This window comes from Erpetoichthys calabaricus, chromosome 18 (genome assembly GCF_900747795.2).
Source record: "Erpetoichthys calabaricus chromosome 18, fErpCal1.3, whole genome shotgun sequence".
In the NCBI taxonomy this organism is placed as follows: domain Eukaryota; kingdom Metazoa; phylum Chordata; class Cladistia; order Polypteriformes; family Polypteridae; genus Erpetoichthys; species Erpetoichthys calabaricus.
In genome coordinates this window covers 28,040,835-28,068,258 of record NC_041411.2, presented here as the reverse complement: position 1 = coordinate 28,068,258, position 27,424 = coordinate 28,040,835, and the positions used below count along the sequence as shown (strand labels likewise).

Here is a 27,424-nt window from a genome sequence, read left to right as displayed (position 1 = left end):
AGCTCTCATTGTTGTTTTTTTTTTCTGATTATTCCCTAATGTTCCTAGAGACTTTCATTTTGGATTAATAATTAACTCTTAACTGATGTATGGGTGTGTATTCAAATCATATATCTCTGTCTCTGAGTTTTGCAATTATATTAAATCAGATTGAAGACATCCAAGAAATGTGGGGAATTAATGATGTACTATGCTCTGTTGAAAATGAATGTATAGGTATTTCAGGTTTTAACACTTGCACAAAAAACTTGTAATCATTTAAGCTTGTCTGTTATCTAATTGTAAATATATTGTATTGTTATCTCATATAATGCCTTTCATACCCATCTGTCTATCTATCTATCTTATATAGCGCCTTTCACATTTGTCTGTCTATCCTTTAGATAGTCATCTATCCATTTGCTGTCCATTTTTTCGGTTACAATAGTCCAGAGACAACAAATTATGATACCACATTATTTTTTTAAGTTAAGCGCAGTGTTTTAATTTCTTTGAACACTTAGTATTTATGAAAGCTTTAAGTAAGTATAAGTGTGCTCATTAAAGTGTTAAAAAAAACTTTTTTGCAAATCTAGAGACTATTTAATAAGAGTATGGGTAATTAAATTCGCTACCATTCGTGCGTATTTGAAGGTGTCGGCAGCCAATGAAGTTTAAAACAACAGCACTTTGCTATATTTATTGTAAACCTGTTTTTTTTTCTTTTTAATTAAAAAACTGCAAATCGTTTAATAGCATCCATGTGTGTAAAATTTTGAACGTGTGTAATGAAATGATGGACGGAACGGATTAGGATAATTGGTGGATTTTCGTGCCGCGGCGCGCCACATCTGCCAGATTACGGTGATTAGTTTGAAGAAGCCGATGTGAGGCGGTGTTCGCATTGTTAAGGCGGGGGTCGATTCGATTGCTTTGCACACGTAAGTGAATGGAGGCTCTTTGCCATTCGTGCGATGTCATGTAGCTTTTTTTTTTTTCCTTAGGTCGGGAGCGCGCCCGGGGTAGCGGGACGGAAGTGCGCGCTCCCGCCTGCCGGGATCTGTATTTGAGGGAATGTACCGTTTGGTGTGTTCGCTCAGTGCGTTGATACGGCGGTCGGAGCGAGCGAAGCAGCTTCAACGCAGCAACAGCAACGGCGGCTGCAATGTGTTTCTTCACATCGCGGTGCTTATCTTGAGCTGCCCGGTTCGAGTCGAGACCATTTCCTTCTAGGACCCGACACTTTGGCTTTTATGTCTTTGAGTCTCTGGAGCCGCGAAAAAGCAAACAGCTGTCGTTCTCGTTGGGTGGCCTTAAAAGAGAAGGACGAAAATACCTACACTACAAATACACAAATTCTCTGTTTCTTGAATTTTTAATGGAAAAATGGCGATCTGCGCTCAGTCCTGCAGCATCTTCTGTTTCGTCTCAATTCAAACTCTGCTGCTCTTCAGCTTGCCATCCCCAGGGACGGATTGCTACAGTTTTCCCCAGAATTACACGTAAGTAGGACTGCGATAACAGGAGACGGTGCTCGGCAGGGGTGGGAGTGGAACTGGGACAGGGACAGGTGGCTGGCGGTGCGTTGTTCGCTGCATCTGGTGACGGGCCGACGAGAGATGGAGACGCGGGGAAATTGAGGTAGATAGACCGATGAAACAAAAAGCTCCAACAGCGCTCGGTACCGGCGTGAGGTCCAACTCATCCGGGGGCGCTAGCAGCAGTATAAACACGAAACGCAGTTGAAGCGACGGACAGTAGATCCGAGGTGGTATTCTGTCCGGACCCCCGGCACAGAGTGCAGTAGTTTTTTCAGGCGGTGCAGCGCTAGAAATGACAACCATCACCAAGCGTAGAAGGGCTGGCGCTCCGAACTAATTGGGTGCAACAAAGAACGAGCATGGAGCGCGTTAGAAACGGCATCGAGAGCCGCCAGAACCGGTGTTTTGCTTTGGTTGGACCCGGTATATCACTTAGCTAGCGGGATATTAATGCGCGGAAGCAGCTTTGAGTGTATGAAGTTGAATCCGTACGAATCCCTAGTGTGCTTGCGTACATCCAAAGGTCTTCAAAAGCTGCGTGTCAGTCCACCGTACAGGTGGTTGGCCGCATGGCCGTGCGGGAGAGCGACAGCCCGCGGTCGTACCGATGCCTCGATCAGCCGTCCCCGGTAGATTAGCCACTGTTTGAAGCAGAGCCCGCATGCATCGATCGTAGAGTATGTAAGGATGACCTAGTTTTTCCTCTTTTCTTAACGTGTCCGCACTGTACGTTTATTTCATCTTTCAACGCGGCCGCTTGCTGTCATTTTAAATTTTGAGGACCCGAGAAAACGCCACGAGTGAAGGTTGAAGCCGCGCTTTAATTGGCACACTGACAAAACGCCGGAGCCTTTTAATTGGACTGAATGGCGTAATTTTATCGTGCATATGTGCGTAAGGATTTGTTTTAATAAATATAGCCTGTTAAACGTTTCGCGGCAATTTTTTGAAAGCCGAACATTTCCTAATAGCGCGTGTACTTTAAAGGCATTGAGAGCGTTAGGATTTCGTGTTCTCCGATCCTTTTCTATTTCCGTAGTTGATATGTTTTAAGGAATTCGGCACAAAGTACAAGTGCGTGTACATTTTAGAATCTTTCAAAATGTTTTTAATAGCAAAAAAAAAAAATTAATCGGTACGATGAGCATGAATGAAAGGATAGCTCACCGTTAGATCAAGTAGTTCCCATCTAAGCGAGTTAAAGCCCCAACACGTCCCTACTCCGTACTACTACAAATATTTTTTTTATCGATCTACTAAATAAATGTCATATTCCCAAATGAGGTCAGGCAGCAGCGGGTGTTTTGTGCGTAATAACTCCGAATAACGCACTCCTTAAACGACTGAATTTTTTTCGAACCCTGGTGGCACGCAACCCATTGACCAATACAAACGTAATTTCTTTAAAACAGAGGTCCTAACTGGTATTTTTATATGCGTCTACGATGCAGTGGGGAATGATTTTTCTCTACATTTTATGTTAGTTTTCAAACTTTCCTAGATGTGCTGTCGGGTAGTTTTAACGTTTAGTAGCCTACAAAAACCTAAGCGAACAATATTCTGGATAAGAAAAATCACTGATTTCTTCAGGAAATAATTTTGGCATGTGTACAAAAATGCAAACGGACCATCGGGTGTTGCTGCTGTATCTAATTCAACTCCATATCTCGATCTGTGGTGTTCCGAAAATTACTATCACTCGCAAGTCTCTGTATCCGCCCATCCAGCTATCAAATGGGCTGTCTGAACCATTTCCTTGCAGTACCCGAAGCATTACAGCCCCTGAATACTGTAAGGTACTGTAAGGCTTTGTGCATGTGTACATATATGGTGATGATCTTTTTGGACCGCTGTGTTAATTATATTGACCCACGAGCACATTTTCTTTTATCCAGCGCCTTTCTACGAAGAGCGCCATTTCAGGAGGTGTACAGGCACAGAATTGTGGAACAACTGTGTCCATGTTTCTTTATTGTGAATCCCACCAGTTGAGCGGCTGTCTCCGAGTCACACAGCGAGTCAGAGATTGGAGTTAAAGCGGCATTCTTTTATTCTGTACAATCCAACAGGTTAACCACTCGGCCACATTTCTCATCATTTATAAAAAGAACATGTGCATGGTGTTAATACTGTATGCGAATGCGTGCACACATATGAAACAAACGTTGCGCAACGAGGTACGCACGGTGAAAAGACAGCCGATGTCGGAAATTATTCAATAGATCTTTTCAGTGTCTATAAAAAGAAAAATTATAAATAAACACGTCAGACATTTCAGTTTATCTCAGTTTTACTCTGAGGAGCACGCGATCACACATAGATCTAATTTACAATAAGAAGTGCTGTTTACTTCATACATTTTGAAGCAAGCCCGTTATTTTCGGAAATACGCTGATGGCTCCATTTGGCGTGATTGTGCATTCAGTCTGATATTCAGGGAGAATATCCGCGTGTTGCCAACATTTCCATGTGCAGACCCTTGACACAGTGCCCGGTGCCAATTCAGAGCTGGTACACACAAAAAAAAACACCGCTGCCCTTTATATAATGGGAGGTAGCTTGGCGGAAAAGTCCGTTATGTCATGCCCGTTCTGTCCAGAGATGCTTCTTGCCGACGGTCCAGTATTCCGGTAAACGCAATTTTTTTTTGGGGGGGTCAGAAATATTTAGCACGTCTGGAACAAAATATAACTTGCAGTATCCAATGCCGACGTGACGGTATTGGGATTTCAGTTATTTGTAATTGTCGTATTTTCCGTGCGGTCATTGCACCGCTCGCCCACAGAAAAGTAACCACCAGTTTACCAGCGTGAAAGCCGCCGATCTCGTAACCGCATTTCTGAACAAACGTCGATTACATTTAACATTGTTTATCTACAATTTTCAAAATTTCTTCAGCACTCGTTTTAATTCTATATTTTTGGAAAATTTGTATTGGAATCTGTCTAGCTGACGTAATTAAAAATAAAGTGACATACTCTTCAATCTATTACGTGTGTATATATATTAATTATATAATATACCTTTAACGGTCTGGACACAGTCTGTCTTTAACACTTGGGCGCTTCTCTCATTCCGAATTTTTTGCCGGCGCTCCGCTTTTAGCTGTTGACACTAACAGTTGACTACAGGGGGCGCCCGCGAGCCCGCGATGAAGAGCTGCTGTTCTTCGGGGTGGGGAGCACGTACTGCGCGTGGGTGACGCAGCAGACAGCACGAGGTGGTCTCATCTTTAGGCTTTGATGTCGGCCACAAGCCCCACGGGCTTCGTTCACTGGATGTTTACATCGTTAACTGTGTCAGACTCTGGGATTATCCGCATATAGTCTAAATGTACAGAAGTAGTTTTATTTCTATATTCATGTAAAAAATGTGCAAGGCATATTTATGAAAGCAAACCCAATACAGACACACACATATAAGTCAATATACTCGACATAAGGGGTTTTCAACTTTATTCCCCTGCCCTCTTTCTGGCTGCAGGTTTCACAGTCCGTTAAGTCATTTTAGTTCTTTTGTTTAATTAGCTGACAATTTTTTCTTTAAGTGCAATAGATTGTGAGATTTACGTTTATTGGAATTTAAGAACTGTTTTTTTTTTGTGATAGTTAGAAATGTTTAACTTTTGCATTGTCATTTTAATTTCCTCTTTGCTCTGGAGATGCTCATTCAGTTGTATCAGAATATCGACAATTAATGGTCAGCAGAGCAGACAAAGGTGCAAATGACACCGAAAGCTAATGGAGAGCAGCTGCTTCAGTGTTATCCACTTGTGTGCTTATTAACAAATAATGGATTAAATAACCTGAACTGTAGCAAAAAACAACATGCTCGACAGCAAGCTAAAAAGAATAAATGCGTCCCGTCTAACACTCCTAAATGTCTGTTTAGTCTAGAAAATCATTCGGCAGATCCAGATTGTAATTCTGGAGAAACGCAGGAAGCCACAAAATTTGGGAATTGACATCTCCCTTAAGAGAGGAGTCCAATTGAAAGAAGACCCTTCGGGGGGGGGGGGGGGGGGTGGAGTGTCCCCAGACAGGACCGAACTGGAAAACGTCCGCACTACATCAGTGGTCCCCAATGTACCCCCTGTAGCTGCAGGTTTTGTTTCCATCAGTTCCACAATCAGGGGTTCATTTGACCTTTAACTGATCTCCTTTAATTAGCTGGCCCTTTTTTCCTTTTTTTTTTTATTTGGAAAGCATAGCAGTGTTTTTTTGCATTTATAATTAAACATTTTCTTTTTTTTCTATACTTTTAATATTTTCCTTTCCTCTGTTTTGGTGTTTTTTCAGTGCAGTTTGCCCCTTTGTTTCCTAATAACATTTAACAACAGGCAGAGCAGACACCAAACTGCTTCAGCGTCAGACCCACTGATCTGCTCTTTGGTAAATAAAGGACTAAATAACTAGAACACTTAGAAAAGCTGAATGAAAATCAGGATGATGATGGGAATACTTAAAAGCCCAGTATACTCAAATATAGGCAGTTGGTCATTATCCAACCCGCTATATCCTAACTACAGGGTCACTGGGGGTCTGCTGGAGCCAATCCCCGCCAATACAGGGAGCAAGGCAGAAACAAATCCCCGGGCAAGGTGCCAGCCCACCACAGGGCGTACACACACACACACACACACACTAGGGACAATTTAGGATCGCCAGTGCACCTAACCTGCATGTCTTTGGACTGTGGGAGGAAACCGGAGCACCCGGAAGAAACCCACACAGACACGGGGAGAACATGCAAACTCCACGCAGGGAGGATCCGGGAAGCGAACCCAGGTGTCCTAACTGCGAGGCAGCAGCGCTACCACTGTGCCACCTACTCAAAAAATCTATCTATCCTTGTATAACATACATAAATGTTTGGTACATTCTAAGTGACAAATTTTAGTTTTACAGTTTGTACACAGACTCCAGCACACAGAAAGAACTTGCTTAGTTAGGCTAGGGGCCCAAAAGAGAGATCTGCAGCTCCAGGACTGAGTTTGGGGGAATCCCCCCCCCTCCCCCCTGCATACGTATATGAACATCAATATCTACCCACTCATTAATGTTTTTAAAAAATGAATACTTTAAACATAGTCGCACACTTGCACTCTTGGATCTTCATTTAAAGACATCACCCCATGCCAGTGCAGCAGGGTTGGGCTTTAGCTGCTGGTGATCTCTGAAATTGGATGTGGGTTTATGGATGAATGGAAAGGACAGGCGAGGAGACGGCCATCTTACCGGTCACTAGGAGAAAGAGGAGGCCGCGAGTGGAGAAGCACACTCCTTTGTACCGCGTTTGAAGAAGTTCTGGAGTCCCATTTCTGAATTCGTTTTAGCATTATGCCTTAGTATTTATCGTTGTCCGTCCGTTATTTCTGGTAGTTTTTTTATGAATGCCCCCTATTTATGCTGCGACTTGAGATGTGACAGTTATTCCTTTTTCATCATTGTCCGGCCCTAATGAAGAGGTAGTCCTGAAACGCGTCGGCCTGCTGGACAGCGATATGAATATTCAGTGCTAGAAGTTCAAATCTTGGAAACTATGGCGTTGCTGCCCCTCTGGACGGTGTTATGTATAATTAGGGGGTGTTTACCTGACCTGTTGCATTATTATGAACCAGTAGCGGCGCACTGCACGTTACACTTGAGCATTCCTAGTTTTCATCCTTTCTTTCTCTGTACGTTTACCATTCGTTAGCTCAGAGGTTGATGTGCTTGCTGATTTCTGAGCAGCTCTTCTGTTCTCCACCCTAGCAGCCCGCTTCTTCTCTTCTTCCGTCCGCATCTTTTTCGTGTTAAAACTGATTAAGTCAGTGTTTGTGTTGCAATTATTTAGTACGTTTTCCTTAATTTTTCACTTAAGATGGCACTTGAGTCTTCAATCTGCTTCAAGAATGATTTAAGATATGAGGAGGTAGCGGAAGTGAAGGTGGTAGGGAATGAGACACCTGTACGCATGCGCCGCACGGCCACCCTGCTGGCCGCTGCCGAGAGTTGATTCTACAATAAAATTTTTTAAAAATTTAAGAGGAATAACCTTGGAGGTCAATCATCACCCTGTAAGCGGATAGTAGACATCTCGTATTATGTGTTCAAAAATTTCAGGTCAAACGGTTTGCAAGCTACGGGTGATTTAAAATCCTGGACAGCCACGGTAGCGTTTTATATAAGATGTATTTAACATGTTGAAAGCCTAATGTTAAAAAATGTTTGCATTTATAATTAAGAAAACGTACTTGTGTGATGGAGGTTGGGTGAACTATAAATGTTTTTGAAAAATTTCCTTGTTCGTTATGTATTTATTATATTGCGTCTGATTTTAATATAATTTTAGATGTTTGTTTCTTAAATATGTCATTGTAATTGGTCACGTTAGGTCCGCCTGTTACACCTTTCCAGTTAACAAAGCTCACCACTTGTTGTGTCGCATGTTCTCTGTTAAAACTGAACGAGTGGATATTTGAGTGAGCGGATCTGTGCTCCATGCAGGAGGGATTCCGGTGCTTGGCTCCTCGTGACTCTGAACGGGATTTAAACAAGTGGACGAAGGAATGATGTGAGCATTATGGCAGAAGCGAAACCGCTGTCTGCGTATCATTCCTGCACTGAAGCTTTCATTCTGCGCAGGCGCCGTCAGCAGATTGCTCTTGCCGGTCGTCTCGCACGTGCGCGTGACGGTGGGGGATCATCAGGTTTGTTTTTTTGTGACCGGAGGGCCGAAACCCTTGGTAGATTTCCAATAATGGATCCATTTGTCCTGCGGTGTTCCCGCGTGTCCTGCTTTGTGTTTCACGACTGTGTCTGGTCTCCTCTTGGTGGCTGTGGCTTTTTCTGACTTGGCTGCTGTGTCCGATTTGTATAGCTCCATTTGTCACTCGCCATTCCAAAGCTGCTCCATCAGTGTTGCATTCTTTTTTTAAATAATATAATTTGTGTTTTTTAAACTTGTGCACCTGCTATTACATTTTGATGTTTTGCACTATAAAGTGACAAATCTGTTTAAACTACCAGTTGCTGGCTGATCATAACAGGCATGCCAGATTGAAAAGAGACACCAAAGTGGGGGTTCCTGAGTGGATTTGGAGCACATTTGATGTAAAAGCCGACTGTGTGTCTGTTGTTTGGCTCGCAGTTTGAACATTCAGGTGACCCCTTTTCTCATGAACTTGCTATATTTTAAAAAGTTTACAAGTTAGCAGGTAATAAACAAACAAAAATGTTTTTAAGGTTACATTGTGCATGTTTTCACATCTGTGAAGTGACTGCTTCAGACTCGAGAGGGGATTGAACGGACATCCTTGCACCCCACTGTTCAGTGCCTTATGTGTTAGGCCACATTGTTCATTCCAATGATCTTCTAAAACATTTTTATCATGCCGCAGTATCCGGTCGCAGTCGCATTCCCATTCTGACTGGAACAGACCCCTCCTTTCCTTAAATGCCAGCATTGCAAGCTGCATTCCAAATGATGGCGCCTTCATGGCCAGATGGCAATCCTCGCCATGCTTTACACACAGAAATAAGAAAGTGAAGAGCAAAGGTAAGGGGACGGTGTTGCTAGTTTTAGGTACCGCCATACTGTTTCACCTCTGATCTGTTCATTTGACTAGCAGTTCAACAAACTACTTAAGAAGGTTACACTTGCCATATTGCTACATGGAGAGTTGAAGCTGTTCATCAGATTTACCTGCTTAGTCAAATACGGTCATTCAATGTGTGGATATCTGCTTATTGGGAAGAGGAGGTACAGTCGCTTTTAAGTTGCAGTCATCTCTACAAATGTGAATCTGACAGAACTATATTGGTGTGGTGTGACCCGTGCTGGATTTTTGAAGGACGCCTTAGCACTGCATGCTCAACCTTCAGCCCAACAGCCATACTGGAAGGCTAGTAGTGGTGTGGTGGTCTTTCACTTTGCAGCCTCAAGTTACCAGGCAACCCACAGCTTGTCATTTTATTTCTTTAAGTCCCGATTTTTGTCACTGCTCTTTTATTCTTCTGTTTGTCTGGTGACCCCATTGAGTTTAAATAGTGGCAAACAAGTGAACAATGGCTGATGGGGTTTAACATAAAGTGTTGTGGTAACTCTTATTTCTTCTAATCTCATCATACTTTTTGTTACTGATTTTGTCTTCCGTGGTTGATTATGGAAAGACCAACCTTCCCTTTCGCTATCTATGCATCAGTGTTGTGATGTAAGGCCAGAGCAAACAAAATTCTCAAGGACTTCTCACACCCCAGTAACGGATTATTCCAGCAAATGGTTCTGTGGCCAAAACAGAGCGGCTCAGGAGGAGCTCCAGCTCTTGGGCCATAAGGCTTCCCAAATCAGGACCTACCCTGTGACACCTTACTTACACACTGGTCCCATTTCCTCACACTCCTGAATCATCTATATGTGTATATACTGTATATAATATGTATATAATATCATTAAGGCCTTTGCCTTGGTCACTGGTTCTATGTATATTGTCATAATACAATAAATTACATATTTCATTCTACCACTGTATGTTCCATCTTGTATTTTGCATATTGTTAGTTTATATTCAAAATTGAAGCTCTTCTGTTTAGTCTTGTATTTTTTATTTCTGTATTTTGTATATTTCCACTCTCTGTTGTGTAATCTGAGTAATGAAATAGGTTGATATTGCACAGCAAATTGTGTGTGTGTATAACCGGGTACAGAATGTGACCAAAGAAATCTGGACACAGAGAAAAGCTCCAGCTCCTTAATCCCAACAGATGCAGACAGAAGTTCTTTGACACACACTTAGGCTTTTACTCAGTTGTGTGAAGCTCTTCCCTTTTGTTTCCCACTAGCCAGCCTAGTACAGCAAGCACCAGTAATAAAGCAGACAGTGTTTCTTCTTCTTCTGCCTCTACTCCTCCTTCAGCAAGGTTCATCCCTCTTCCTCCCACCTCTAGCTCCTTTAATCCTGCACCCGGGAGCACCACCAGTGGGCCGTTAGCATGGTCCGGAAGCACTTCTGGTTGAGGTGGAAGCCTAATGCAATGGGCCTCTGCAGCACCCCCTGGTGGCACACACAGGGCTGTACTGAACTCCAACTCCCATCAAGCCCTGTGGAGTCGCAGCAACCCAGGAAGGCTGCCATCTAGCACTCTGGGGGAGGTAATGCCCTGTGCATGTTCTCTCCCCGGTTCTTCATATTGGTGTCTTTCATATAATATATATTGTGGTAATGCAGCCCCCCCCCCCCCCCATGTCCAGCAGACATAACACCAAATGTCCAAAGCACACAGGTTTATTGACTTCTCTTATTCACAACACCTCACAATGCTCAAATCAGCCCAAACGCGGTCCCTTCTATCTTCACTCTTATTCTTTGTCGCCTTTACTCCTCTACACACAAACTCCATCTCCTTCCTCCTGACTCCGGCTCGTCCAATGGAGTGAGGCGGCCCCTTTTATCATGCCCCGGATATGCTACATGTGATCCGTAATTGCCTTCCTGGGGTGACAGAAGTGCCTCGTGAGCACCCGCAAGCATTTTGGGCGTGCCTAGATTCCTCTCTGGCAGCACTTCCAAGTGTGGCGGAAGTGCTGCCTTCCAAGGCTCCATGATCCCCCGGGTGGCCACGGGGCCCCAACAGAGTTGAGCTTCTATGCAATGGTCCCGTGGTCTCCATGCAGACCAGGGCGGCTGCACTCTCGTGTCTCCTTCCCGGTCCTTCCAGATGTCCACCACAATATATAATATATATATATATATATATATATATATATATAAAAATAAATATAGGAAAAATTCTTAACCGTGTTACATAAGTTCCTTCTTCATTCAGTAAAAATATAGCATCACCAGTTTACAATTTTCGAATAGTTGTAAAATCACTGGGAAATTAAAGTTTACTTCATTATGGTAGAAGTCTAATTAAAAGAAGAAATGGCTTAGAGTGGCAACCTGAGGCCTGAACATTGAGAACCGCTGCCCTACACGAGTGACCTACCGCATGAGATTTGCTGCACTTTGCCAGGTTTACGGTTGCTAATTTTATTCACGAAGTTCATTGTGACCGTGTACATGATGAAAGGGCTATATAAGGTAAAGTCCATGTCGTCGTCTTTCCCATTTCCTCACTGCATGTCCCTAAATTTCCTCAATGAAATTATCCCACCTATTGTAACTCATGCCATCAGTGCATAAATAGCAACCCACCATGTTACACTCTTAAGTGAGAAAATGAAAGAAATGGTGAGTGTGACACTTGTTTAGAGTGAACTTCCATGGATTCACAGACAGGCAGCCCATCTTTCATAGGCTTCTCATTTTTTGCAAAGTGACAGTCTTGCTGTGGTGCCTGATGAGCCAAGTGTTGATAGCCACACCAGGTGGGCAACATACAGTGGGCTGGAAAGCGAATTTGCCGTTTTTTTTTTTTTGTAATGTGCACCTGGTAATAAGAGGACTTCATATTTTTTACATTAAACAAAAGCAGCAACAGTTCTCGGCTTAAGAATGGAGCCACTTAAAGTCATGTGAATGTGTTAGTGGTGTTAAAGATGTCCGATGGGAGTAGTAGCATCAGTGCCTAAACCATTTATATGGTGCCCTTTGTTGGTCAGGCAAAACATCAGGTTGGCGGAGAAAGACTACTGCAGGGTTCTTTATGGAAACTAATGATCGAGAGCAGCAGAAGGTGATGGGCCACACAGACGATCAATTAATCTCTATTTTAAGGAGCATCAGGCATAGTAATCCACCTTTGGAAGGAGCACTTGGCGAGCTGCCATCATGAAAAGTAAAACAGGAGTTAATGTTGTTAATTAAAAACTGGCAGTGGCAGGTGGCCGAAGGCAGTGGTGCACAAAGTCAGGCCGGGAATTTGATCAAAGGCACGTTTAATGTGGTGTCTTTCCGAGCGACGTGTGAGTGGTTCACAAAGCCGCGGGCATAGCTTGTTTAAGGTTGGGAACACATACGGCAATGGGGAAGACATTATGTAAAAAGGTGTCATGGTGGTCAAAAATATACTGTAATAGTGCTTACTTCAGCCACAATGCATTGAGCAGGGTTGATGACAGGGTAATGCGAGCATTATTAAGGGGACAGAAGAATCCCAGTGAGCCTAGCCACCTTGTGATGTCCATCACATGAGCTCCTGACTAACTGGATAGGCCACTTGTCCTTTTTCCCAAATTAAGGTCTTCCTTTTGCTTCCTGCTCTCTGACCCCCAACTCACTTCCCATCTCCAGATACTTGGCGAGATGCAGTTATTTCTAATGCCACCCAGAAGTCACGTCAGCAGAGTGCTCTTTGCTAGCCCTGCTGTATTTAAGGTGCCAGGCATCTGGAAGTACCCACCAGCTGCCTACCTTCTCACCTACAGTATGAGATGCGGCCTCTCTTGGCTGCCAACCCGTCAGCTTTTTTTTGTGGGGGGGGGGGGGGGGATGGGAATAAGGCTGCTGTTCTGTCACCCACCCTCGACAACAATGACATCCCTGAATAAAGCACTGCGGTAATTTGGCAGTTGCCCCAGTAGCGCCTGGTGTCACACGTGCTCAAGAATAAAGCACATTCATCTGTTGTTGGCGCCAAGTGTTTATCTTTGCACACGACTCCTGTACACTAATACAAAATTTGGAATTGTCACAGCAAGCATACAAAACCCTCCCTGGTTATACATACGTGTAGTGCACGGAATCGGAGTATACACACACACACACACAGGACCCTAGTAGTACACATACATGTGCACCGAGTCTCACATACACGTATTATAATAATACTTTTTATTTATAGAGCGCCTTTCCCATGCTCAAAGCGCTTACGCTGGATTCTGACAGTACAGTATATATATATACACACAATCCTCCCAGTATACACACACAAGCCTCACAGTACAAACAGACATATGTACTGAACGCTAAAAGAATTCACAGCATACCCACACAGAAATTGTAATTTTCAGAGCAAACACACACAGATTCCTCACTGTACACACACACACTCTCACAGTGAATCCTGCCAGCATACACTCAGAGACGCACACTGCACTCACACATATTTTGGAATTGTCATAGCAAATGTCCATAAAGTCCTCACAATACACATGCACTTCTCCCAGAGTCCTCCTAGTGTACACACACGTGCCCACACAGGACCCTGATATGCATACTGTACACGCACACTGATTCCTCACAGTAAACACAGACACTTTTGTTGGATTCTGACCGTATGCAGCATACGTGTTATATGTGGTGTTCTGATTGGGTTTGGAAGGTGAATCCTTGTCCGGTCAGAAGGCCGTAATGGAAGGAGAACGTGAGAAGAGGCGAATCCCAGCCAGGATCATTATTGATTCCTATCCCAGCTGGTATAAAAGAATAATGTGTGGGCCGAGGGATTCTGAACAGATTTTACCCCAGTATGAGAGGAGCATTGCTCCTATGGTTTGGCCCAAGGCTGGACACTCGCAGAGTTGACTGGGGCTTATAGTTTTTGGAAGTGAGATCTTGTTGGGGTCCTAATGAGAATACATCTCCGGGTCACACAGAACCCTCCAAACCAGGGAAGTGCTTCCATTATGTGAGGCTGTGGCTCTGAAAGTACCTTTCATTTAAAGGAAGCCATCTTGCTTCAAAGGTTGAGTTGGAGGGTATAACTCAACTGGAGGACTGGAAGGAAGTATTGTGTTCACTGGAGATTGTGGTGTGGACTGTGGAAAAGAACGGAATTGTGAATTTAAAAAAACCTCACACTTGGGACTGTCTCGGGTGTGTCTTGGGGGTTTGGGAGCTCAGTAGCGCCCCCTGGATGTCACTGTGTGTGCTCAGAATCCCCTCTGTATGCGCACAGACACACGCACGACCCTCATAGTATGCACACAGGCCCTTATGGTACACTATCAGTCCGTCTTTCTTCTATATAGCATCTTTAACAGTGAACACTTCAGTTAATTTACTTTTGTGTAGTTCTTTTTAAATTGAATAGCATGGAGTCCGACAGATCCAAAGAGGGTATTAGAGAAATGCTCCGTCTACCTGAAAGCTAAGCAGAACACAGACCGGCAGCACAGGGTGGTACCGAGTTATTAGTGCGACAGACCGCCATTTGTCAGTGTTGGTAATCCAGGCGCTGTACAGTTGATGTGGATGTTTAACCCTTACATCTCCTAAGGGACAAAAAGGTGGTAGTTTGTGTTTCAAGCCTAGAAGTGCCGATATGCTTTGATGCTTAGGTTGTTGTTAGTATGCGTGATGGCAGTTCATTTGTTTCCATGTCTTGAAACGGCAGCAGCGGCTCACATTAGCAGCCAATGCCTTTATTGAGGAGACACAAGCGCTAGAATACATAGCCTCGTTTGGTTACGACAGTTGTGCTCTCAGATTTTTCAGGTAAGGAAAGCAGAAATTTCAAGGTAAGGTCGTTCTACTCTCTAATTATGGCACTGGAGAGTGGTGACGTCAGGTGAGTCAGCCATTTACTGTCTTTAATGAAGAACATAACCCTTACATAGGCTCAAGGCCTATAAAATAAATGTGGATTTGTGTTCTTTGCTTGAGTGTTTTAGTACAGAAGTTTCTATGTAACATAAAGAGTGATGGCTACCACCAGTCAGTAGAAGGATTGGGAGAGCATGGGGGGGTCATGAGGTTGCTGGAAAGCGGTGTGTGGCGCTCCCGATATCTCTGCAGAAGGATGAAGGTCCAAGTCTTTAGAGCCCTGGTGCTTCTTCTCTTCTATATGGTTGCGAGACATGGTTGCTATCCAGTGTCCTGAGGTGAAGACTGGACTCCTTTGGTACTGTGTCTCTTCAGAGAATCCCTGGGTACCGCTGGTTTGACTTTGTGTTGACTGTTTGGTTGCTCACGTAGTCCCGAATGAGGCACGTTACTGGCATTGTGAGGGAGCATCCGTTATGGCACTACGGCCATGTGGCACAGTTCCCAGAGGGTGATCTGGCTTTGCAAGATCCTTAATGTTGAGTATTCAAGGGGATGCACATGTAACACCTGGCTGTGGCAGGTAGTCCTTTCTGGAGGGTGGGACTGGACCATATGTCTGCCTGGGGGGGTTGCAAACCGGGATCCCGAGTTGTTTCGTCGTGTGGTGGGTGCAGCAACATGCTGTACCAGTGCATGCCCCCCAACCTGACCTGACCTGGCTACCACCAAGCATAACGCACTGGCATTTCTGTGGTGTAGTCGGCATGGGCACATTATTTCCTGCTTGTCCAGGTTTCCACTAAAGAGGATGCTTGCTTGCTTGCTTATTTAAAGTAGTGGCATTACAGCGAAACAAAAATCCCAGCCTGACTAAAAAGAGATTTCAGCAAATGTCTGAGATGCTGACGGGTCTTTCTTTTCGTTTTAATTGTGAGTGCCACTGGCAACTTTGATTGGTACGACTGAAATGCGAGCTTAGGTCAGTGAAGTGACAGGTTCATTGCTGGCAGTGAGAGCATTTGAAAAGAAGCCATAACCAAACAATGACTGCGGTGCTGTTTACTGCCACACTCGTGTGTGCTATGCATTCTCGTCCTGTGACTTCCACTCCTTCTATTCTTTGCTCCTTGTAATGAGAATTTTTGTTTTCATTGTGGTTACTTTTAAAGATGGATTTGCTGATTTGGGCAGAGGTGGCAGTGACAATGAATTTATTAAATTATATCGCTGTGATTAAGTATGAATGTTGTCTTCAGTTCTAAGCATTATCATTGTACGTAGATGTGCACCCCACATCTCCCATGGCGAGCTCTTCCAGTTCTCTTCTTGTTGGATTCTTACCGGCAACTGCTGCTATCAAGCAAGTGGTCACATACAAGTGCTGCCCACCCAATTTCAAGTTTAGTGGCATTTCTTCATTAACGTTTAAGCTACCCCTCAATTCCATTTAGCCTTTCCTCAAATGTCTCCTTTTGGATGCCAAATACTGGCTGCTTATAGCTGCTCTTATTTTTTTTAGAAACAAATTATTTCATAGTAATACTCATATTTTTTACATATAAGGTTATTGGTATTGAAAAAATGTAACATTTTATATTCTTATATTTATTAAAGTGAATATCCTCCTTAATAAAAGAATAAGTGTCTGTGTGTCAGTCATTCCAGCAGATGGCACACCACATCCCATACCAAATGGCATACAACAGAGACACACAGCATGCATTGCCCTTGTCATTCCAACAGATCACACATCACAAATATTTGTAGCATTGCAGTTTATTCCTCCAAATATTTGTGATGTGCCATCTGTTGGAATGTCAAGTGCAATGCATTTTATAACTAAATACATTACAAAATACATTCCAGTAGGTGGTGCACAGCAAACTTTAACGCATAGTATGCTGAGGTCTAAATTGATTTTGTAGATTTCAAACCATCTTAGATGGGTAGCACAAACTAATTTATGCTATGAATCGTTATGCCATCCTTTAGATACCTACAGAATGGCAGAGGTTCTTCACAGTAAGTGCAAAGCAGATGATTGTACTTTGATACTGTACTTTAGAGTCTCAATATGCTTGTGTGCATTGACATGTGCAGCACATAAGCAGTTATTGTGAAAAAAAAGTCAGAAGTGAGTGGACAGCACGGAGGTAGAGTGCAGCCGTCCTGATTGGTATCAAAATGGTGTCATTTGACCCCCTTTACACCTGGCATTAGTAGCGTTTGGCATCTGGATTGTATTGGATATAATGTAGCCGGGTTATGTTACACCTGCCACTAAACTGTGTCTCCAGTATCTAACTGACTGGAGAGCTGGTGTAGGCCCCCCCCCCCCCACACAACATTCAAATCCTGTTGAGTGGATATAAGAGATTTCTCTTTACATTTTAGAATGTTTATAAGAACAGGCCACTCAGCCCAACAAGCTTGCCCATTCCATTCACCAAGACTGTCCAAAATAACAAGTCGAGTTCCCTGATGTCCCCTAAAATCCTGCCCTCCACCTCACTTCTTGGTAAATTATTACATGAGTCTGTGGTTCTTTGCTTCAAGAAAAACATTCACACATCTGTGAGAAATATTCTTCTAGCAAGTTTCCAGAAGTGTTTCCAGAATTTAATTAGAATTAACAATGAGGATCTGCTGTACCAATGTAGTTCCTAATTTTAAATACTTTGACCATGTCACCCCGTAGTTTCCATTTTGCTTAAACTGAAAAGCTTCAAATCCTTTAGTCTCTCCTCATAGCTCATACCTGTTAGCCCAGGAATCAGCCGAGTTGATCTTCTCTGGACTAATAATTTAATTTAATTACAGCAAATGTGCCTGTGATCCATTTCCAGCCACCTCCAAATGTAGTCTAAGAGACTCGATCATACAAGTTCTAATGTGCTCAGGTGGTTTCAAATCGCTGAAAACGCTCATTTATGCCTGATGGGAAGACCCCAGCCTGCATGCCAGTGCATTGGTCTGTGTTGGCAGAAAGGATGAATTAGCCTAAACTGCTTAGATAGCCACACAGTTTCCATTTATAATTACTTGAACGTATTGCCATTTTAACACTGGTTTAACAAAACTAGATTTGGTGAAGTTCATACAGATAAACCATGCGACACTAAACTACATACAACAAACATAAATATATATGGATAGATAATTTAGTGTAGTTGGCAAGATTAGATAGCTGAGAAATATATACAATATTATATACTGTGTGTGTACGTATGTATGTATATATATATGTAATATATAATGTAGCAGTAGAGGCCGCGAGGCCGCTATCGACCTCTTGAACCCTCCGGTACCACGCCAAACACCAGGTAAAAGTACAAGATTTATTATTTTTATTAACGTGCACTAAGCACCCTCCACTCCACACTACTCCTCCAATTAACACTCCAATGAATCAATAACACTACACAATCCTCCTCTCCCAGACACTTGGCCACCCTTCCTCGCAGCTCGGCTCACTCGTCTGGGGTTTCCCACAGTCTTTTATAGTCCATGACCCGAAAGTGCTCCTGAACCCTTGTCCATGGGACTCATTAGCACTTCCGGGTCGGAGGAAAACTCTCCTCCTTCATCCCGGAAGTACGTAGTTTCCTCTGTCGCGGTAATTAAGACGCACTTCTGGGTTATAGGGCACATGTAAGTCCTTGAGCCTCCCTGCAGCGTCCTCTGGTGGGCCCCACGATGTCCAGCAGGGTCGGGAATAAAACTCCATTGTCCATGATTCCCTGCTGGTCTTTGGGCCACTTCCATGCTACAGGGAGGGTTCCATCTAGTGGCCTGGGGGTATTGGCCGGGATGAACGACCGGCCGTCTCCCACAAATATATATATATATGACAAATACTATAAACTACATACAACACTGTTACAGTAAACCTGAATCTAATCAGAAACGTCAATCACAGGTTGACAAAAATCCAATACAAGCCTCCACACTCACAATCTGAGGTCCACGGGGACTTCTTTGGGTGTCACGGCTTGGTTTTTGTCCTGACATGCAGTATGTGAGATCCCCTATGTACAGGTACATGTGTGCCTTTCTAAACCATGTCCAGTCATTTAACTCATCACAGGTAGACTCCAATCAGGTTCTAGGAACACCTCAAGGAGAGTTAAACTTGGAGGGCCACAGCAAAGGGTCTGAATGCTTATTGTGAAATCAGCACAGATAAATAGTTGGGGTATCCACCCTGTATACCTGAAAGCAATGATGAAAAAAATAGTTGTTATAGACATGAGTTTTCTGATTTTTATAAAAACATTACAAATTTGACAAATGACAGGAGGCCATTCAGTCCATCAAGTCGTTTCTTTAGCTAATAGCTAAGCTGTCCCAGCATCTTATCTAGATACAGTAATCCCTCGCTATATCGCGCTTCGCCTTTCGCGGCTTCACTCCATCGCGGATTTTATATGTAAGCATATTTAAATATATATCGCAGATTTTTTGCTGGTTTGCGGATTTCTGCAGACAATGGGTCTTTTAATTTCTGGTACATGCTTCCTCAGTTGGTTTGCCCAGTTGATTTCATACAAGGGACGCTATTGGCAGATGGCTGAGAAGCTACCCAGCTTACTTTTCTCTCTCTTGCGCTGACTTTCTCTGATCCTGACGTAGGGGGATTGAGCAGGGGGGCTGTTTGCACACCTAGACGATACGGACGCTCGTCTAAAAATGCTGAAAGATTATCTTCACGTTGCTACCTTCTGTGCAGCTGCTTCCTGAAGCGACATGCTGCACGGTGCTTCGCATACTTAAAAGCTCGAAGGGCAAGTATTGATTTTTGATTGAAAAACAAACTCTGTCTCTCTCTCTCTCTCTCTCTCTTTCTCTGCTCCTGACGGAGGGGGTGTGAGCTGCCGCCTTCAACAGCTTTGTGCCGCGGTGCTTCGCATACTTAAAAGCCAAACAGCCCTATTGATTTGTTTGCTTTTCTCTATCTCTCTGACAGTCACTGCTCCTGACGCGCACTCCTTTGAAGAGGAAGATATGTTTGCATTCTTTTAATTGTGAGATGGAACTGTCATCTCTGTCTTGTCATGGAGCACAGTTTAAACTTTTGAAAAAGAGACAAATGTTTGTTTGCAGTGTTTGAATAACGTTCCTGTCTCTCTACAACCTCCTGTGTTTCTGCGCAAATCTGTGACCCAAGCATGACAATATAAAAATAACCATATAAACATATGGTTTCTACTTTCGCGGATTTTCTTATTTCGCGGGTGGCTCTGGAACGCAACCCGCGCGATGGAGGAGGGATTACTGTACTTCTTAAAGTTTGTCAAGGTTCCTGCTTCGACTCCATGTCTCATTTTTTTGTTCTAGACTCTCTCAACATTTTACATAAAGAAGTGCTTCCTGGCTTCTGTCCAAAATGTGCTCCCCTTTAATTTCTACTGATGCTCTTGAGTTTGTCATTCACCATTAAGTTAAAAGAATTCTGCTGGATCTTCATTAACATCGGCTCTCAGGTTTGAGAGGACCTGGATTAGGTCCATGCAGGTTCTTGGGACTAAACAGGTTTCATTCTCGGAGTCTGTCACAGGAGGACAGGTCTTTACACCCTGGAGTGAATTTGGTTGCTCACCTCTGCCCACCTCCAAGTGCTGCTATGTCTTTCTTCTAGTGTGGTGACCAGACAATACTGCAGATGTGGACTCACTAGTGAGTTACATAGTCTGAGTATAATGGCCCTTGATTTTGAGTTGGCTGTTTTTATGATAACACCTAATATTTTATTGATTTTGCACATCACTTAGATATTGAAAACGTTGCGTCAACATAAACTCCTAAATCCTTTTCAGAGGTTGCTCTCTGTGTCTCCCCTCTTGTATTTATAATTGATGATCCTTTTTGCCCGTGTGTGGTGCTTTGCACTTTTCTACATTACACTGTGTTGTCCTAGTGTCTGCCCAGTCCTGAAGTTCGGCCAAGTCTGCTGCCATTCCTCCAATTATAGTGTCATCTTTAAATTTCACAAGTTTACTAACTATAACTTTCAGAAAACTTTTTTTCACTTTCTCATTATGGGTTATTAAGCGTAGATTGATGGGCATAAATGGAAAATGCATCCATTTTACATGAAATCTACAACCGAGAAAGTGAAGGGGTTTCAGTACTTTCTGCATTCAGTGTAAATCTCTCATAGGAAACGCCATCATAAACATGCAAATGTGGTGCTCTAATATGAACAGACAGTTTCATTTTAAAATGGAATAACTCAAGATAGTGTTTATCCCAAAATGTAATATGTAATCACAGTTTCATTTACAAGCCAAAGAAAGTTTAAGATAAGCAAAAGGAATCATTTAAGTAATAAAGACACTGCCTATAAACTCTGGCTCTGTACTCCATTTACTGCTAAATCTTTGCCAGTGCCTTGATGTTTTGGGAGTTGTCATTACAAATGCTAACAGTTACACTGACATATACTTAAAAGCTTGTTCTGTTCATGTGAAGCTAAGCCGACAACTTCACAGAACTCTGCAAGTCAGACAAATTAACTGGAGGGGTACGCCTGCTGCTATCTGACAGCCCATCAATCCCACACCCCTCTGACCTCTAACCAATAACAAGTGAGCTTTGAGTGGAGTGGGTGGAGCAATGGCAGTGTGCCTTATGTTGGATGCTTTCATCAGGCATTAGAGGATGTATCAACCTGCACAGCCACAGCACCAAACATCTCCACAGGTCTACGCCAGCAGTTTCAGGGCAGAAGTGATGTCCGCACATGTCTAGTCCAGCAGTTTAGTAATATAAATGTTTATAGGTCATCACAAATCAAATTGATTGACATGCTATCCACACCAAACCCTAACCCTAACAAAACTAACCCTAGCCTTAAACATTTCTCCTACATGCTAACCACACCAACTCCTAACCTTAACTTATGCTCTAGAACTGCTGGCATAGACCTGTGATGATGTATGGTGATCTTGCTCTGCAGTTGGGTATTATTGGGCATTTGCTGGTGTATGGAAAATTGCATAGGAAAGCATTCACATGAAAAATAAAAACATATTTTTACAAATCCCCTCCCCTTTATGTTATATTTTTGTCCCCCCTGTGATGGACAGCTATAGCCATTACCTGGGTGGGACACCAGCTGCATGGAAGGACTTGGGGAGAGGGCATCTGGGATGTCAGAGGGCAGCCCTCCTGGGCGGCTGTGGCACCATGGATTCTCGCAGGGCATGCTGGGAGTTGGAGTTTGGCACAGGCATGTTGGGTATACCAGGGGGAGCTGCAGAGCCCTACATTTGGCTTTCACCACACCTGGGAGTGATCCCAGGTTTGACTAATGAGCCACCTGGAACACTCCCAAGGACAAAATGAAAGGAGCCGCCTCACTCCATTCAGGGTGCCAGAGTCAGGAGGAGGAAGGATGAATTGACAACTGAAGAAAAGACTGTGTTGTACTTTGAGGAGCGAGGAAGAAGCGCTTCCCCAGCTGTAAATAAACACTTGCTGTCCTGAACCCGTGCCTCTGCCTGTCTGTGTCAGGTTAGGGCCGCTGTACGTGCCCCGGTGGTCCACATCCTCAAATTAACCCCCATGAAACTCTTCCCTAACCTGGCAGCTTTGCCCTATAAGTGCAATGCCCTCCCCTTATGCAGAAGTGGATACCACCTACTCCAAGTACACCTTACTGTGCATGCCCAGTGACTTTCAGCTTTTCTAAAAGCCCGTTTCACGTGCCAGCTGGGCTTCTGTGTTTGCCATGGAAGCTCCACGTGTGTCATTCGTCTTATGAAGCAGCTTGGCTCGGTACCAACACACAACCATCCTACTGACTTCCTTAGGGCTGGCATCAGATCCTCCTTCGCGCCGACTCTGTGTCTCACTTGGCTCTCGCTCCCGTGCTGGAAAAGCACAGATTTATGGCGGAGGACTGCTGTCCACATAAGAAGAAGTAGAAGGAAAAAAAAAATCGCTTGCAAAGCGCAAGAAATATTGCTGAAATGCGCACGTTTTTTAGAAAGTGCAACCCAGTCATTTTTTTTTTCCTTCTCTTACCAACTTGCAGCTGCCCTGGATTCCAACATTAAAAAAAAAATCATATTTAGCCTGTCTGAAAGAACCTTACAATTAGGTTGCATAAATCGGCAGCAGGATGAAATAAATCACCTGCAAACCTTCAAAAGAAAAAAACTGGAGGGGAGCAGGAGCTGCTCTGCCTCATGCACGAGTATTTCCATAAGTTATATTGCAATTTATATTTTGCCTGCAGGAAAAAAGAAATCTGGCACAGGCTGCGGCAGCGGTCGTCCTCGTAATTATATCCAAAAGTTTTGTCTCCGTCGTAAGAGGGCCAGTATTGCGGTGGCTCAGCCGTGTCTTCTGGCAGGTGCCACAGGTGTCAGAGTAGGCTGCCATTCTGTACTGTGAGTAGCTTACAATACCGGACATAATTAATGGAGCTGGGCACTGGCCTGCTCTGCCCGTCTTTGTGTTTTTAAAGAAAGCTGGCGTTGCTATAGGCTGCCGGCTTTCTCTTTTCTCCGAGTGAAAATGTGTGGCTTTGAAATGATGCACGATTTCTTGAACATCCTTGGCTGGGATGTCAGGACCCTCAACACGTAGGCCAAGCTAACCTGACTTGCATGTCTTTAGGATTGAGGTGGAAGATGGTCAACCCTGAGAAAGTTCGCGCTGCCGACACGGGCAAAGTGTGCCATCATCATACGCAGTATGAGGTTGCAGTCTAAGTTACTGGCTGCTGAAACTGTCGCGACCCATGCCCATTTATAACCGTGCACACTTTTCTGACTCGGAGTGAAAATCCATTCATCAACTAAAAGGGCAGACTCGCAGCTATACAAATATTCCAACGGGATCTCTGGGGAGCCATTACTTTATCATCACACGCAGAAAGACAGCCTACAAAAAGTGTGGAATATGTAAGCTGTTTTAGTTGAAGAGGCTCTAGAAGAATGCACTATACGTCCAAAGAAAGAATTAGATGACGCTTTTAAAGCTGTAATGCATGCTAAGGAGGGTTTATACATCGCCAAGGTCAAGTGTGCAGCTACACAGAGCAGAGAATGAATGAAAGCACCTCTTTTGTGAAAGTTGAACGTGCTCTAATCACTTGTGGACAATAGAGCCTGAAATTCATGTTGTTATCCTTCTTTGTCAGCAGACATGCTGATGAAAAGCCCAAAAACGGCCACACGTAGCCACCGCTCTTATCTCGAGCGTCACACTCCACAATGCTATAAAACTGCACTCTTTGGTCCATTGTCTTGTAAAGGTCCTAAGTCTTGGCCTAATTGCACCTCAGGCATAGCCATCTGTTGCTTGTAAAAGACACTGAGAATGGGCAGCAGAAGCCACAGCCCACTCATTGTAAATCTCCATATCCTTTCTCCCATAACTTCACAACACTACAAGCTTGTTGGTCAGTGTCCACTGCGGGCAATCGTCATGGGCCTTGTCTCCCCATCAGTGATCTATCCTGTAGAACTTTTGGTTAGCAGTGTCCAAATTTTGTGATAGCAAAAAGTTACTTACTGTTAGCTACTTGTAGGTATTGTGGCCTTGCAGAAACATGAACCCCGCGTCTGCAAGGCCAATCCGTACCACTGGCTCAGCGTATCGCCCTGAGCAATTTACCAGCCTGTAAAACATACAGTATATGCTCTAAAGTGGGCCCAGCTTGTGCACTTTACTGTACTGACAAGTGCTGAGCTCTTCTGGTTTATGTTGTTATCAGATCACCTAACACGAAAGCTACCAACTGAACTCTTAGGTTCTTTCTCAATGGAAGATAGGAAGAAATGTCAAAATCCACTGTACCAGTATTCCTGTACCATGAGTTGGCATCTTTGGGCTACCAGCTCAATTTAAAATAAAAATTCCAGCAGCTGACTAGCTCAAGCACTTCCCACTTCCAACGTGTGCTGCGCATATCATAATATACATTTATCATCACTTTCATTAGACCAAAGGAGACCCCAACCCCCCCTTGCTATTCAATATTATACATATTGTATATCTTTTTGCGTATATTACAATAAGGAGGATCCCCCCCCCCTTTGATATTATTCTTTTTGTCGTCATGCACGTTACATCACAAGGGGCTCCCACCATTATACGATATTGTTTTCCATTTGTTACTGCTTTTATTATATGAAGTGATTTGTGTACCAAATTGTGGTATTTAAATATTACCTGTAGTCACCATTGACCAAAAGCAGATAGAACTGGGTTCTGAGACCAAAATGTTTGAGAACCACTGAGCTCTACATCTGTAACCTCTTACCTGTCTTGCCGTCCTTATTGCGCCCCATGTAGGAACTTCTATGGGACTGGGGCTGTCTGTACTTCCAAACCTTTACTTTGAGCCAGTTTTGCCTCCAATGCAGGGCTTCTTGTGTCCCTATGGGAATGGACAGTCTAGCTTCTCATCAGTGCTAGTAACAATCAGAGACCCTTTACTTAAACGTTGACTTATAAATGCTATCTGTTGAGATCAAAACCAATTGCAGCAGATACATAGGATACGAAGCCAGGTGGGTTCATAACGTCTCCACTCAGACCCAACGGCGTAGCAAGGTTCACAGGGGCCCGGGTGCAATCATCATTGAATGGGCCCCCAAACCTGCGCGCTTCGTGCGCTCGCGCTCCGGAGGGGGGGCTCTCGCTGCTGAAATGCTTGAAGACAAGATAGATTGAGAAGGAAACCATTAAAAACGGTGTTCGGAGAAAAATATAGTTTTGTTTTGTAAAGCGTAAAAACAGACGTGTGTTGGCGACTTGCCGTTATTGCCTAATAGTGTATATACACTGTACTCGTCTGTTGTCTCAGCAAGTACTATAGAACAATAAAAATAAAGGATTATCTATGTTTACATATCAAAATCACGATGGATAAAACTTTCAATATGGAATATAACGAGCATTTCAGCATTCTGTTCAATATTCGTCAGGGGCTCAGGCCTCATGGCAACGGCAAACGGGACAGACGGGCGCCGAAATACGAAATTGTCCCAATCCCATACAATACGGAAGTACGGAACGTCTATAATTATGTAAAAATCAGACAATTTTAATCTCTCATCTCTCTATATTTCGTCAATAAAAATTGTTATACAAACTTACATACACTGACTGAATACCATTGTTATGACATGCAGGTTAGGTGGATTGGTGATTCTAAATTGGCCCTAGTGTGTGCTTGGTGTGTGGGTGTGTGTGTGTGTGTCCTGCGGTGGGTTGGCACCCTGCCCGGGATTGGTTCCTTGCCTTGTGCCCTGTGTTGGCTGGGATTGGCTCCAGCAGACCCCCGTGACCCTGTGTTCAGATTCAGTGGGTTGGAAAATGGATGGATGGATTATTATGATATCATAAATTAAGTACATGTAATACTAATACGTGACTGATAACCTGACAAGTGAGTTAGTTAAACTAAGCTATAGCCTTTCGGAGAATGAAGCTAACATGTCGCTTTGTTTTTAGCCGCCGCCGCCGTCTGTACACAATGTGCCGCCCCGCCCGGCCGAGTCGGACGGCGCTAATGAAAATACTGTAATTGTGGGAAAATGTAAAAATGCTGACTGACGGTGGCTAAAATCGCTAAATACAGACATGTGAAAGTCCTTACTACAAAGTTACTTAAATTAATAAGCAATACCATCAGTCTAACTAATTTGACTGTGACTGATGGTCTGATGCCCTGATCACCTGATGAGAGCGCCCAAAAAAAAAAAAAAAAAAAAAGAGGCCTGATGGGCCCTCCCGAGGCCCAGGGCCCGGGTGCATTGCACCCCTTGCCCCATTGTACCTACGCCACTGCTCAGACCCAGATAACAATTCCCAGATGGCTTCTTTATCTTAGTTGCAAATTATATGTTTATTTGTAAAATGAAAAGAGAAAGATTTCTGACTGGAAAGAGAGAGCTCCTTAGAAAGTATCTAGCAGCTAAGAGACAAAGCTCCATGAAATTGCCGATTTTCAGTTTTTATAAACAGTAGAGATAAAAAGAAAAGCTTCTTGTAAGTGTCCAATTTTACAATTGAGCTGAGATCTTAACAAAAGAAACAGAACTGAGAGAACCCTTTTTGAAAACATGTCGTCTTTGCGGATGTACGCATGCTCAGTGTAAACAAATGTCTACAATATATGCATGTTCGGTTTGAAACAACTAGTGTGGGTTGAGATCATTATTTCGTATAAAAACCGTGTGTTTAAGTGAAAATGCATTAGTGAGGACATAGCCTTAGAAACTGTTAATTAAAAGAAGAGATTCTGACAAATAAGTCCAATACAAAACTAGAATTTGAATTCCAAAGCACTAAATTGCTGGCCCTGGCATAACATGTGGACAAGAGTGTGGTCAGACGGTTGTCTAATTTAAGGTGCAGTTGCTCCCACCTTTATTGTACAAGCCCAGCCCAGTGCATGACTGCATTGTGTCTTTTAGTTTTAGGCAAAGTGGGCATGGTCATCTTGAAATGGACTGAGGAGGGAAAGTCA

General features: G+C 43.5%; 1 protein-coding gene across 1 annotated transcript in view; it reads left to right on the top strand.

Moving 5' to 3' along the window:
- Positions 1 to 883: 883 nt before the first annotated feature.
- The window catches only part of cacna2d2a (calcium channel, voltage-dependent, alpha 2/delta subunit 2a), a 667,325-nt gene continuing 640,784 nt past the window's right edge, over positions 884 to 27,424 (top strand). Inside the window, exon 1 of the mRNA XM_028824557.2 lies at positions 884 to 1,481. Coding sequence (XP_028680390.1) covers positions 1,366 to 1,481 — 116 coding nt within the window. The 5' untranslated portion in view covers positions 884 to 1,365. The remainder of the gene's footprint in view (positions 1,482 to 27,424) is intronic.